We start from the raw sequence: 15,236 nt of genomic DNA, 5'->3' as shown, positions 1-15,236 counted from the left end.
GCGGTCATCTAGTGACAGCTTTTGATTGGTCGAATCGTTTCAGCGGCACCGGCGCCGCGCTTCACCTCCATCTTGATTTCTCGTGAAGCGACCCACCCAGCAGCAGTGTCACAGTAGTACGCTGTGCTCTCGTATACGGCGGGTGAGTGGTGGCTTGCATACAGCAAATTGTTCAGCAACGTTTCTGTCGTTTGTTCAGTCAGTGCGTCGTCGTTTTTTCGTAGAAGATCGAGACGAGTCAGGGAATCGTAACCGGCCTGAAATCGAAACGACACACATAGACATCGTGCGGGGAGTTTTATAGAGAGTCGACCGAACGAAGGAAGATGAAGGGGATGCTGGTGCCCGCACTGCTGGGCGTCTTGATGGTCTGCCGGGTCCAAGTGAGTACCTGTATCAATTTAGCAATGAAATAGAAGAAACATAGAACAGATAACGCGTAGACTTACGACTAATTGGAATCGATCGCCTCGGACAATTTATTCGCGACCAGTCTCGATGACAATTTTTATTTTTTTACCCTCTCGTCGAACAAGCGGCAAATGTCACGCGCAACGCGCATCACGATCGATGTAGTAGCCACGGTGTACCTGTCCCGTGGAAATTCCCCTTAAATGCTTGCCAATTAAGCCGTGTGTGCTACCTGTCAAATTGTTCATGGTGCTTCGATCGATGCCACCGCACGATGCTTGATGCGTTCATTTAGAGTGCATTATACCGTGTACGGCTCTGTAACGATCGACAGCTCGACGTTACGAGAATGTGTTTGCTTTCGTTCGAGGACTACGCGATACATAACCGCCTACTGGACTCCAACGCTCTTTCCATGCGACCAAGCGGCATTAATCCGATCTGACGTTATATATTTCACGATATCCTGTCCTCGCTACTTTCCTGGCTATTTTAAACGTTAATGTCATATATCGTAATGCGACGATACCAATTCCTCTTTTTTTATCGAATCACCTAGATTCTTGATCGGGGATTGGGTTTAACGAGTAAAGATTTCTTCGCGCAGAGATTCTTGGAAAAGGCTATGTTAGATGCTGTATTATATTGTACAAAGAATGGAACTTGTACGAGAGAAATTAAAACGAAAGGTATATACGAGGAAACATATAATTCAAGAAGAAACAGTATTTACTACTTGTTCATATATTTTGTAAGAATCATTCGAATTCTTAAAACCGCACTAAAACGTTATACGTTTACGAAACTCGCATGAAAAATTACGAATTGGTCATTTTGACCACCGTAGTAGTTCCAGTGTTGATCGTTAATTTTATACACATCGAATCGCTCTTTTCTTCGAAAATCAAATAATTGTCAACGAAATCGTATTTACGGACGATCATGAAAGGATCGTTTACTCGTCGCATTTGAAATTTCCTTCTAACATCTTTATGTAACGTTCGATAAGAACGTTAGCTTAAGAAATGCAATAATTATCAAAGAGATCGTAATTCGTGGTTTTCATCGGGTCGTAAAACGACTGTAAATCGACTTTCAACTGACTCACGTTGGAAATTTCGCTTCGAGCGTCCTTATGTAACGTTCGATAAGAATGTTAGTTTGAAATTCTAGTTGGCAAAGTGTTAACAGTGTCGGAGCGTCGCTGCGCAACTTTCGGTGTGTTCTTTTTTGCCGGGGTGGAAAAAAAGAAGCACGGTCCTTAGGAAGCGTTCGCTTTTAAAACGTTTCAAAGCGCACCTATCTCGGGGGAGTAACCTTGTGTATGCGCAAATTATCACGCACGAACGAACATAGGCAAAACTCCGGAGGCACAGACAAAGCAAAGAGATTGCAAATACGTAAGTCGGGAAACGGATTTGCGAACGATTTTCTCGTTAACGTTAATTCCGTGTGACAGTTCAATTTACGTGCTCGTTCGTCGCCATTACTACGAAATAGAATCGTGTCTAATAGATGGAAAAGTTCGTACTGGCAAGATGTATCGCACCGTTTGGTCATGGAATACGACTGCAGAATACGAAATAAGCAAGGTCGTCTGATTAACGAACAAAAATCACGGATAAATAGTACGATGACTACGACTTTGTTGATCTTTTGATTTTTATCATATCTGAAGTTAAAGAGGGAGAGCAACTTGTTCGGTCCAATGACACAAGCCTTTCATCGATGTGTAGATGACAAACTGACGAAGTTTTGCGGAAACTCCGATGGCTTACCTAGCATCTAGAATATGAAAATCGATAGCTTCGAGAAATGAATATTTTTGATGGAAATATTTTTCAAGATAATCTCGTAAGCAAATTTAGTATCAAATTGATTCGCTTCTTCTGGATATTCCCTCAACTCGCTCTCTCTTCAAAATTTCTAAACGAATCTCGGAACGGCAGAGCAATTTTCGTAATTGTTATAAATCATCGAACAAATCACGATCATTCTCGATGTAGCGATTCTTAAATCCTTAAATTTACAATTCTTCAAACACGAATAAAGGAATCCTATACTTCGTTCAACGCGTTCGTCGCGAACGTCTATGTGTTTTTACGATATTGTCCCATTGTCGGACACAAATATTTCAATTGGCGATCGGAATAAAACTTTTATTCATCGGCAACGGGTTGCATTCTCCGAATATCAGAATCAAATCACCGCAGTGAACCGAAAATTCATTGACGCAGCCATATCGGTTTTTCTGGATATTCCAGCGGTTTTGTACTTAACAGCAATTACGATCTTCACCTAGATTCGCCACGTAGCTAAAGGCACACGGTGTCGCACGATTGAAACGCACAGTTAAAGATCTGCCGTGCTTTTCGATGTTTCCTCATTTCCCGTGGTCCCATTTCTCGCCGTAAAGCCTGGTTTTTACGGAATAAGAAGAAAAAAAAAGAAAAAAGGGAAGGAAAGAGAGGAGGAAAAGAAGAGAAAGAAGAAGGAAAAAAAAGATATTCCGTCGCTTAAATGCGGCTCCTTGTCCCCATGCTGGCGTACGAGAAAATGCTCTGGTAATGGAGGACGGAGTAAATGAGGACGAAAGAGTTTCAATGCATTTTTCATTTTCGACGCAGATTCTTTTAAGGTCACCTTTCACATCGCTATTTTCTCCCGTTTTTTCGTCCGTCCCTCTCTTCCCTATTTTTTTCTCTAGTTTTTCTTTTCCTCTATTTATCCCCTTTATCTGCCCTTTCTCCTTTTTTTGTCTCGCTCTTTTTAATCGAACTGCGTATTAATACGCTAACGGAATCGATTGCGCGATTATTACGCCGAATGGCAAGCGAACGCAAATAATTTACTCGCGCGAAACTCCGCGTCACACGCCCCGCGATAATTTAGCGACGATTAATCGAGTGGCTGGAAATGAAAATCTCGCGCAACGCAGCCGAGTCCCAGTGTCCAACGGCTGGATGCGCGAAAGAGTTTGTTACGAAAAAGAGAGCGGGAAATACGTTGCAGTTTACGCGATTCAGCCTAGTGGTTTGATAAATTGCGCGAATCATAAATTCATGAGAATGCCGGTTTATTTCGTTATTCGGCGCCCCTTGTTCCAAATGTTTCGCGCGTTAAGCTACTAACTAAGTATGCAGCGTTCGGATGTTAAATACTGACCAACTAACGAGCGAGCGAAACGAGTTATCGTTTGTGCAAATTGCGAAAAATCCGATAGAACTATGGATACGCGTTATGGAAGCGCATCTGATAAATCAAAGACGCCAGGAGACATTTTATAATTCGAGAAAATATTAGGTTGGCAACTAAGTGATTGCGGACTTTGTCAGTACCACCTAGTGACAAAATCCGCAATAACTTAGTTGCCAACCCAGCAGATAATTCGTCACAGAGATGCGGGATAATAATTGCATTTATTTCTTCTTTTTTCAAATTTCATAAAATCAGTAGTTGGAAGGAGAGATAACGACTTTATATAATTCAAGAAAATATTAGGTTGGCATCTAAGTGGTTGCTAATTTTGTCGTTAGGTGGCAATGACAAAATCCGCCATCACTCGGTTGCCAACCTAATAGTTCTCGCTCGAAATCAACATTCTAAAACGCTTCCACGTCTGTGGCGCTTGGAAATACAAGAAATATATTTTGAAATCCTATATCGTAGAGAAGGATAGAAACTTCTCCTACTTCTACGACTAATTGGATTTCTGTTTACAGACATCCCCTTATTTACTTTTGCAATTTTTGCCACTTGACCGACTCCATTTCTTTGATCGAAGGATTTTCTATATGAACACCGGCTATTATCGAGAGATAATAACGAAAAAGGTGAAGGAAATTCTCGAAATTTCTTTTCGTAATAGCCGCGCGAATTGAAAAGAACTCGGCATGGCAGGACGCGGATGTATTTGCAGAAGGAAGTGGAAAATGAAAAGCACGCGGGAAAAGCGCGATAAGTTCGTATTTATTGATTTTCTGGCAGATTTGTCGGGAGATTCGACGCGGAGATTAATGACCGGTAAGTCTTAGTCGAGAAGTCGATTCGCGTGGTTATTAACTTCGCGAACGGTTGAGAACGAAACGGAACTCGCCGTGTTTTTCCACGGAACAACCCCTCCGGTTGCAACGCCGGTTTCTCTTCTGCTTGTGAACGCTTCGAGAGCTTTTAACAATACGGTGTTAATAAATCGTCAGAGCACCCGTAAGGGCCATTCGGATAACAGACGGTGACGTGAAGTAGTTTCACCGGTGCTTATAAATTAACAGCTAGCTCGACGACCTAAATTTAGGTATTTGTATTTAACATCGACCGATACACGAAACACAATACAGAATCGTAGTCGAATTCCTCGCGGATGAATCGATACGCGTTTGACTACTTTCGTGCAATACGAATCTGTAGCGGAATCGCGAATTTTCTGCAGCAGAAACGTTATTATAACGATCGTTGATCAATTATCGACACGTACTGCGAATTTCCACGCAGCTTCGTTTATTTTCCAAGTATGATCGAAGAGGTTGTTGCAACGAGAAAGTATATTAGATTGTCGAAAAAGTATCTCTCGTTTTCTGAGGAAATAACAGATGCTTTATATTATTTTATCGAATTATGTATGATTTATTTTGTTTTAGTGGAACATTTTGCTTAGGGAACGGTTCATATTCGTAATTCGATAAAATAATATAAAACCAAAAATGTGGTGCGTCTATTAATTCCTTATAAAACGGAAGAAACTTCTTGGACAAGCTAATAGTTTCTCAAGTGTACTACAAATTCCTAATCGACTAATATCGTTAATATATTATTAATATATATATTTATTATTATATTAGTAAGAAACTTTTACGCTTTTGAATGTAAAACTTTCGGCCACGAAACCCGTAGTTCTCTTTCTCTTATGATAAGTGTAATTTCGATATTGGCGCTGGTGTTCATATAGAAAATCCTTCGATCAAGGAAATGGAGTCGGTCAAGTGGCAAAAATTGCAAAAGTAAATAAGGGGATGTCTGTAAACAGAAATCCAATTAGTCGTAGAAGTAGGAAAAGTTTCTATCCTTCTCTACGATATAGGATTTCAAAATACATTTCTTGTATTTCCAAGCGCCACAAATGTGGAAGCGTTTTAAAATGTTGATTTCGAGCGAGAACTATTAGGTTGGTAACCGAGTGATGGCGGATTTTGTCATTGCCATCTAACGTCAAAATTAGCAACCACTTAGTTGCCAACCCTATACAAACCGAATTAAGTCAATCGTCGTTGATCTCGATACGATCGAACCTAAGTAAAGTTTGATGGGAGAGCTGCTGGAAATTTGATACATCAGATTATCCATAACGATATCTCGATATTGTGGATATGCATCGAGAATGTTGTCGGTAGCTCTATTTTCGAGTGTTTTAGATGTGTATTGGGTTGTTCGGAGAATTCGTAGCTCGTTCCTGTATCTTAATCGATACAAAGTTCTGTGTATTGTAAGTCTGGCGAGATTGCATGGGAATAATTTATCAGCAACTTCTGACAAATAACGAAATACTAAATTCCAAGAAATACTCTATGCCATTAGCTTGTTGCATAATGAACGTCGTTTTTCGCGGTCTTGCTTTACAGCCATTTTGAATTTCCAAAGTGCTCTAACAGCTGAGAAGTTCAAGGGAACGCTGTACAAACGAGAAAATGTTCAATATACCGAAACTTCGGCTAAAGTCAAACTTTAATACGGAAATCTGTATCGCGCTAAATATGAAAACACATTACTGCGATATTACATGGGTTAAGTATTGCACAGTGTGTGTGTGTGTGTGTAGCTTAAGAGAAATAAAGATATATATGTTTAATTTAGTAATTTGGTAGATGTAAAAGGGAATATGTGTGTTTGGGATAAGAGCGTGGATGGGTGTGGACCTTTGAACGTGATGGATGGCCTAATTAAAGTATGGCAACGAGTGGGAGTTGGAAATACGTAAGCCAAGTCTTCTTTGCTGTACTGTGAAGCTGAAAAATAAATAAATAAATTATATCATTTATTTATTTTTCATAGTTCTTCCTCTCAGAGCTGCAGTGGATCTCCAGTTACTTTTCTCTTCCGTTTACCCTTGTCGTTTACTTTTCTAACCACCGAGCTCCACTCTTTTGACTCTCGTACTTAGCATTTAGACTCACAATCAACGACTCAGACTCGACCTTAGAAGGTAACTTTTATATTTCTTAATGTCTATGCTTTTATCGCTTGTATTCTCGCAGGGCTTAAATTTGAACAATCTACGGGTTCAAACAGAAACGTAAAATAATAAATTCGTATAAAGGATGGTGTAAAAATCAATTGCCACGATCTTTCAGTCGTTTTCGATAGTCGGACAAAAGAATATTTCGAAGGAAAGTCGATCGGTTACCGATCGGTTGCAAATTACAATATTGCGCGGACTTGAACGACATTTTTACTTCGATGAGGAGTCAAAGTGACGTTTATTTTTTTACACGGAACAATGCATAATTAGAATTAGAATCGACTGGAACATAAAAAAATTCATTATTCCGTTAAAAAAAAAAAATGGCGGTGGCCTTGAGCCTTCATCGAAGCAAGACTTTTTTTTAGATTCACAATATTGCAATCTGTACTCGCCGATTAACTTTTGTTCGAAACAGTTTTTTAGGTTGGAAAAACCATGGAGACTGATTTTTAGACCACCTATTATACAAAACAGATTGCTATTTATAAAATATTTATAAAACAATATAAATAACATATTTATAAAAGTAAATTTCTTCGTACATACGGATGTTGGATTATTTCGAAATTTCTGTACTTATAGTTTTAGAGACTTGTGTCATTTTTCCACTCGACTGTTCTTGTTCGTTCAGAAAGCTTTCGTATTTTACACTGTTCATTGGCCAGGCGATTGTTTTACAGCAATAACACTTGTCTCTCTCTTTATAATGAAGTACGCGGGAACTCGATTTCCTGCTATTTTCATTCGTGAGTATAAATTTTAAATTTTCTTCCAACTTTTGCCAGGATTATTTCCAAGGATTAAAATAAAAATTCTCACGTATCGATTTCGATGATTCTTCTTTCGTTGAGAAACGTTCGAAACGGATCGCGCCGATGCCAAATATTCGTATTGCGACGATCTAACGGCAAGTAAACGTTAAATACAACAATCGAAACGCAAACGTAAAATATACAGAGTATGAAATATTACTGAGAAACCACGATAATTATTAATAATTGTTGGAACGTAAAATTGAAACCGGACAATCGATAACAATTATTTCGTACAGTTCGTACGAATTAAACAAATTTATCAAGGATAGGAAAATGGATACAATTCGATGGAAAATTACCCGGCTAACGTAACATACTTGAAATGTATTCGCTGTGCAAGCGATTCATCAAAATTCCAAATTACCGACACGGTTTGTATTTTTAAAATCGTTCAAGTAATGATAAACGTTAATGAGCAAAAATATAACTCGACTTACTATCGTTTGCGTATTGTATTTGTAATCGTGTGCTCGTTTCTAGCTGTTCTCATTCCGCTGGCATGATTGTAGCCGAATAATTGCAAAGCATTATCCCAGCTATCTTCTGTGCAGTCCGCCGTCCTTTTATATTGGGTTACGGCTGCGAGACTGAGAGGAATATTATATTCTTCTCCTCTTGTATGTAGGTTATTAAATCTTACAACGATTTCAAGTTAGAGAAACGTAGCGTATTATTCGTACTACGTATAATGCGTTTTCTACATTATTTCCTTTCTATCCTTTCGGTAGTTCGTCATTTTCGTTGCTGCAGTGCTTCGAACGCTTCGCTAAGATGGGAAAATTATGATCGTTTAATCTTTCTCGATCAGGCGATGGGCGTGATACACTCAGTACAAGATAGCGGTAAAATCGTTGTATTTGTAGAAATTGTACAAGGATTATAGCATTTGAATTTATAATCTGGTTGCTATATATAAAATACGACTATGTATTAGTATAGAATTACACGCAAGAGCATAATGATTTTCATGAAAGAGATACACAACGCGGGTGGATGATTCTTGCGAATCGAACTGGTCGCTGATTTACTTTGAACTTACACGAAGCAACCTAACGGACGTATGGTTGCAGCCTTGTCACAACGGTGCGTAGTCCAACTACAAAATGCTTCTTCTTTGTATAATTTGCTTGAAATACTCGTAGACAATTTCCATAGCAAGCGTGATATTTTCGTTTTACTTTACGCGTCATATACAGAGTGGCTAGAAAGAATATCGACACGCCACTGTACATACATATTTATGACAGCATTTACATGCTAATTAATTAGCTACGAGTGTATCAACGTTTGTATCATTAAATGATGCTCTCGTACGACTACGGAAAATGTTCAACACGAAGACGAAACGTAGAACCTGGTTCCTAAATTCTTAGAAGATAAAATCACGCGTCGATACCTTTTATGGTCATTGTATAATGCGTTTTCTATATTGTTTCCTTTCTATCCCTTCGGTAGTTCGTCGTTTTCGTCGCTCGAGTGCTTTGAACGCTTCAATAAAATGGGAAAATTATGATCAGGCGATAGGCGTGATACACCCAGTATAAGATAGCGGTAAATTCGTTGCCTTTGTAGAAATTGTGCAAGGATTATAGGATTTGAATCTATAATCTGGCTGCTATATATAAAATATGACTATGTATTAGTATAGAATTACACGCAAGAGCATAATAATTAGCAGATACGAATGCGCATATATTATAAGCTTCGAATTAAATTCACTAATTGCTTACGTTTCAGTGGCCGATTATAACGCGATATTGTAACATGCCATGTGCACGTTGCAGAATCTAATCTTGCTTTGTAATAAATAACGAACTCTGACCAAAAATAATTCCACCTAAATGACGTTAGTAATATCAGAGGACATGTAGAAAAATTCATTCGCTGTTTAAAAAGCATCACGCTAAGGAACAAACGTTCACCGTTGCTTTCCAACAATTAACCAACGAGACAAAATTTTCTCTCGCTCGTTATCGTTTCTACGATTTTACAGCTAGATATATAACAGGTGTACGCATTTTTTGGAACCTCCCGTTTCGTCATTTTTCGCTTCCTTTTTCTTCCCAATAATAGACGAAGGTGAACAAATTATTACGTTTCAACGATATTCCTTTTAATCTGTCCAACGAAATTCACAAAGTTAACACGTTGACTGCCATGGGGGTCACCGGTAACCGGCACTCGATTTGGCTATAGCGGCGTGGGGGTGACCGGTGGCCCTCACCACGAAAAATGCTTCAAGCATGATTTTATGACTCATTTTATTTGCTGCTAATAATATTTCAACATAATATGCATCGCATAGTGAAAAGTTCACGTCTTGGACAAACCATGGAATATTCGTCTGGCAGTCAACGTGTTAATATTCATAATATTTTACATTTAATGGACGCACGTACCCGTCCTGACATTTTCTTTTTAACGATATACCTTCCCGCTTTGTAACTTACATTATGCAGCAGACTCGTCATCCGATTCCTCGGTCAACCACCGCCAGTCAATTTAATCTTCTATTTTCGTATCGCGTATATTATTTACGTGAACGTTTAACTTTCCTAAGTAAGTACAAATTGTTGTTAATCGTTACCAATTCCTATCATCGTCCCCTATCACAGTCTTCTACTGTCGTTGTAACTGTCATTTATCAACGAACTGCGAATCGACCGGCATAGTCGGCTAAGAGGTGTCCGAAGGAGGACGCGCAAGAGAACAAGCTGTGGTCGTAGAGCATCTTAAGAAAGAGAACGAGGGTCGCGTTTCGGTGCGTCAGCGTCTGAAAAACTCAGTTCCGCTCGGTGTCGCGTGTGGCCGAAGCTCCTTAAGGCTGCGGTCAGATTCGCTTTAAGTGCATTAAGTAAATCCACTTAGATCGAATCTTATATAAAACATCGGCTAATCAGCTTTAAAGGGCTGCGCTCCCGGACGCGCGTCGAAGGAAACTGCCGCCAATCTTGCTCTCTCCTCTTTCTCTCTCTCTTTCTCTCTCTCTCTGGATACCCTGGCTCGTTTGCCTGGTTCGTTGCCCCGGCCCCTTCACCCTCTCTTTTTAACGAGCTTCGGAAAGTTCGTCGAGTAGACAGAAATTCCTTTTTCCAGCAGCCAACCAACAGTTGGGCCGATGCTAACGATTAAGATCGAACTCTCTGACAGACGTTCTCGAGTATCGGCTAATTGGTCTCTCGCACCTGCAGCTGGTTAGCAGAGTGCACGACGTTTTAACAGGTGTAATTAAACGTTAGGCGAACGATGGTTCCTATCCTTTGATCTTTTCAGGAGCTGTTTAGGTATCGAACAGGTACGCTAATCTTACAATTAGACACCTTTAAACAATTGGGTACACTGTGCTAAAATTCGAGGCTGCTGTTGTAAACCTTTAAAACGGTTCGGGATTTTCGCCCGTTCAACCGCAGCATTCAGTCGTCGTCATTCAGGTCAGTGCCTGGACAAAATACGATCGCCATAGGCGCGTGCTTTCTAGCGTTATGATACTTTCCGTGGCACGACGAGTGCTGCCATTTTCTCCGACGATTTCCAACGAATTGTTAGCTCTACGATTACCGATATCGTCTAGGTAAGTACGTTTCTGGTACGAATTATGCTGTTCGACCGTATTACGTGTCGAGGCCTGGATATGCAAATGGGTTTCCTTCGATTCGCCGTAGGCGTACGGATGATTTATGATAATATTTGTAAAATCGATATGTGATAACACATAACAAGGTTTAACAAGTTTATAATAGGTTGTCCGGAAAGTGTCTTTCTTCCGCAAACGTGCTTTTTACAATAATGCATCTTTATACAAACGCGAAACCAAGTCTGTGAAATGTCGCGGTGTTTATCTCAACAGAACAAAATGGATCGTACGTAATTCGACAAAATAATATGAAACAAAAAACATCGTGCGTCTATTATTTTCTCATAAAACGAAAGAAACTTTTCGGACAACCTGATATCTTTCCCTGGGAAGTTCACTCGGTACAATTCTTGTTTTACGTTAAATTTTCTAGACTTTTGAAGAGATGCAGTTCGCTAAGAGTTGACCACTTTTACTACTCTCATCCAAAGAATATTTTCCAACAATACATTACGATATTTATGAAATTGCGTACTGAGGCAAAATCGGACACCCGGTCGGTGTCCACGTTGCAAACGCATTTACATTGTTAACGTTAAAACTACCGCATCGGTGAAGATGACTGGTTTTGCAATTTTATAAATGTGCCAACCCTCGTTTAAGGATCATAGTCTCAGATGAACTAGTAGTAGCAAAAATGTACTGCACAACATGGAATTCTTCTGTGAAATAATATGATATAATGAAAATGAGGTGGTGTTAGATGTAAGTTTTTTTTATTTAATAATTTACATTCATAATTTGTCCAATTTGGACATTTGTGAAATTTTTTAGCTGTTTGATTATCGTGTGGGTGGCTAACCCCGGCGGGGTACCATCTTTGTGTTTGTTAGGTTATATCCTTTGTTTAGATGTAACAGTCCAAGAAATACTCTCGGTGTTCAACAATAAAGTTTATTTAACAATCAACAATCACGCTTTTCGAATGTGTTTGCTTCGCTGTTGCGCTAGACCCTTCGCACTTCGCTGTTACGCTGGACCCTTCGCACTTCGCTGTTACGCTGGACCCTTCGCAGTTCGCTGTTCGAAACGGAATGAATCTTTTGTTCAAAACCGAACGGATTCTTTTCCTTTGTTGCCCTTCGATATCCCCACTACGCACGCGTTTGTTAGATGTCCGCGACCGTTGCCGCGTATGGATTCTTCCGAATATTCGGCTGAAGAACCGTAGGGATATCGATGGTACATTAGGCATGTCGGCTTTACGCTTTGATGTATAGCGCTTTGTATCGCGAAGCCGTCGGAAAGTTCTGTCGTCGAGTGCCGCCACAAAAGTAATAAATCAATAAATATGACGATATTCTATCATCGAGTATTTTTTGAAGACCAGTCGTTGCGACTATTTCTATTTTCATAGAAATAGCTTCGTCTTAACTGTCTGTAGTCCCAGTGTCAAGTGAACGTTTCGCGTACTATTTCGTAGATCGTAGAAACGTAGAGTCGAACAAGACTCCAGAGGATAGCGACATCGTTAACGACAAAAACAAAAATATAATGGTAACAACGAGGATATTTGCATGTACTGTCGGTAATCTTATCCGGTGCATGTAAATTGGACGAATGTTGGTAGCACTGTATAACTAGTTCTGGGTGGACCCATGAATGTTGCTTCACTAGTTAGGAATCTAAACAGTTGGATCCATTCCAATGTTACAGATGCTAGGAACAGTATCGGCTACTCTATCCGGCTTTACTCAGCTCACGGGGTAAAAACGCGTGTACCTTTACGTAAGATTGTTATTTTTCGGGTTTCCTTTCTTTTTCCTAAAGATTTAATTTAGGTTATCGTGCGATAAAAATATCGCCTTAGTAAGCTACATTCGCAATGTTTCATGTTAATTGCAGAGTTATCAGTTTAATTTAGTAACAGCCAGCTAGCTGTTGCGATATCTTTGAAAAGCTTGTACGTGGCAAGAAGTAAGCGACGACGAGTATACTCGTCAAGCAGAGAGTACGTGCGGCTGTTGTAATATATTGGGTTGGCAACTAAGTGATTGCGGATTTTGTCAATACCACCTTATGACAAAATCCGCAATCAATTAGTTGCCAACCCAATAGAATTAAGTCGTAACGAAACGATCGTTTTATTTGTTTCTTACGCGACAGCTAAGTAGTTGAAATCACGTGTTTCAGTATTACGTTGGATACAGTCACCCTATATATCTATATCGATATGTTAACCGTTTCAGTCCGAAGCAGCGCTGTATAAATTTTATATCGAGAAGTCGCAGTACATTTGAACGCTACGACGGTATTTCATTGCTATCTTCTGAATAATTTTTATCGAACAAAATTTGAAATATTTATAAACTAATAGTGCGCATATACAATAATATAGATGTATTTCATAAAAATAAGAAATATGACGAGCGCTATTGCGCCGCTTGTTTCTCTTCGCGATCGAATAAGGCAAGCGCTATCGCGTTATTCGGAATTTTTTAAACCTGTTTTTTCAAAGACCCCTGGCACTCAAACGGTTAAAGATGGTCGCTTTCGAACTCGTACACGAAGAGTTCGACAAACCCGCTCGGAGGCTCGCGACAAACCGTCTTCGTCTGTTCGTTCTCGAGTTGTTGGAAAGCACAGCTCCTCCTGTCTCCTTTCGTCTGGTCTCTGTCAAATATCGTTTGTCATCGATAGGATCGAGAAAGGAGAGACAGGCCCAGGCGGCGCACAATGATACCGATGAAAAATACCGCGCGCCGGCCATGCAACCAACGGAAACGAGAACAGAAGAGAAAAGAGAATCGGAGTGCCGGTTTCCATTCTCGTCCGTTGGCAGACCGGAGAAAAGGAGATCGGTAAAAGCACTGGATGAAACGTGGTTGAAACGGTGGCACGTGAAATCGTAGCAGGCGTTGGCCGCTGGCTGCGTTCGAGACGAAAAGCGAGTGAAAACGTCGATCGACCGGCGAAGCGCCGTGTAAATGAAACGCTCGTAGATTCGTTCGACGCGCGGTCCTCTGCAACCTGGATAGATTGGAATCGTTTGAAAGGGAGCAGTTGAGATTGTTGGCCGAAGTAATGGTTCGGGTCGGTTTGTTTGACGATAGTTGAATTTGTATTGATCGTTTTCGGCGCTGCCCTGGTTCGATTTTCTTGCCTGCAATGGGATTAGTCGCCGGAGCGGACAGTGAACGAGGTTGATTTAAGAGAGAAACGATTATTTTATTTTAGACCTGCGTGTAACTTTAATCTCGCGCTTGCTCGCCAGCAAATAAATGAATTTTAATCGAGCGGAAGATCGTAGGAACGACGAGATTCTTGCGATTAGATTCGATGATTGTGGATAATGTTAAACGGCGAAGGAAAAATTCGCGGGTTTTCTTAGTTTCTTTTTTTATTTTTTCTATTTTTTTTTTTTTTACCGCAGGTAGTAACGTCATGGGATAAGAATAATTAAATCGGGAAGTTGTTTCGAATATCGACGTATCAGCGGAAATCGTGTTGCGAGATGTTCGAAAGTTGAAACTCTCTTTCGTTTGTAAAATTGCGATAGTATTTACGGGAATTCTATACGATCGATATCGCGTAAAGTTCACTTTTAGTATCGAATAAAACGAAAACCGATTATTTCACTTGCGATATAAAAGCGACAAAGCTTTAAAAGCATGATTCTGCACACTCTTTCTCCGAATATCGGCTTTCCCCGTTCCATCATAAGCATCGCAAACGTTGAAAGTATTTACATATGTGCAGTATCTTATTGAAGACACGTTCAAACAGATACGAATTAATAAGAAGAGTTACAGGAGTTTTTACAGATATTTATAGAAATAGAAAAGAAATGCTGGAAGAAGATTACATTTGTAGCCTAATTTCATTGTTCCAAATTATATCAATGACGATAGAAATATTTATAAACCCGCGTTTTGTCTGTTAAAGTTTAATTCCCAATACTTTTTTGCAATTTTACAGCGTTCATTCCATCCACGTAGACGTCTATAAGTTTCGTATACGAAACTAACGCGTCGTTAATTTTGAACGCGAATTCGCAATGCGTCAAACGTGCAAGTTAACGGTAAATATCATTAAAAGTACGAAAAAGATAGATCTAGAAAGATACATGCTTATTTAATAGTATTAAGATGAAAATGAACAAAAATTGAAAGTTACAATTTCTGTAAAAATGTAGTCTTCC

General features: G+C 39.7%; 1 protein-coding gene across 1 annotated transcript in view; it reads left to right on the top strand.

Annotated features, from left to right (window-relative positions):
• Window positions 1–32: 32 nt before the first annotated feature.
• LOC122571730 (amyloid-beta-like protein) overlaps window positions 33–15,236 on the top strand; it is a 49,021-nt gene continuing 33,817 nt past the window's right edge. The window contains exons 1-2 of the mRNA XM_043735811.1: window positions 33–142; window positions 225–383. Of these exons, the coding sequence (XP_043591746.1) occupies window positions 327–383 (57 nt within the window). The 5' untranslated portion in view covers window positions 33–142; window positions 225–326. The remainder of the gene's footprint in view (window positions 143–224; window positions 384–15,236) is intronic.

This window comes from Bombus pyrosoma, linkage group LG10 (assembly GCF_014825855.1).
Source record: "Bombus pyrosoma isolate SC7728 linkage group LG10, ASM1482585v1, whole genome shotgun sequence".
Classification (NCBI taxonomy): Eukaryota; Metazoa; Arthropoda; class Insecta; order Hymenoptera; family Apidae; genus Bombus; species Bombus pyrosoma.
The sequence above is the reverse complement of the archived record's forward strand: the minus strand, read 5'-3'. Positions and strand labels throughout refer to the sequence as shown.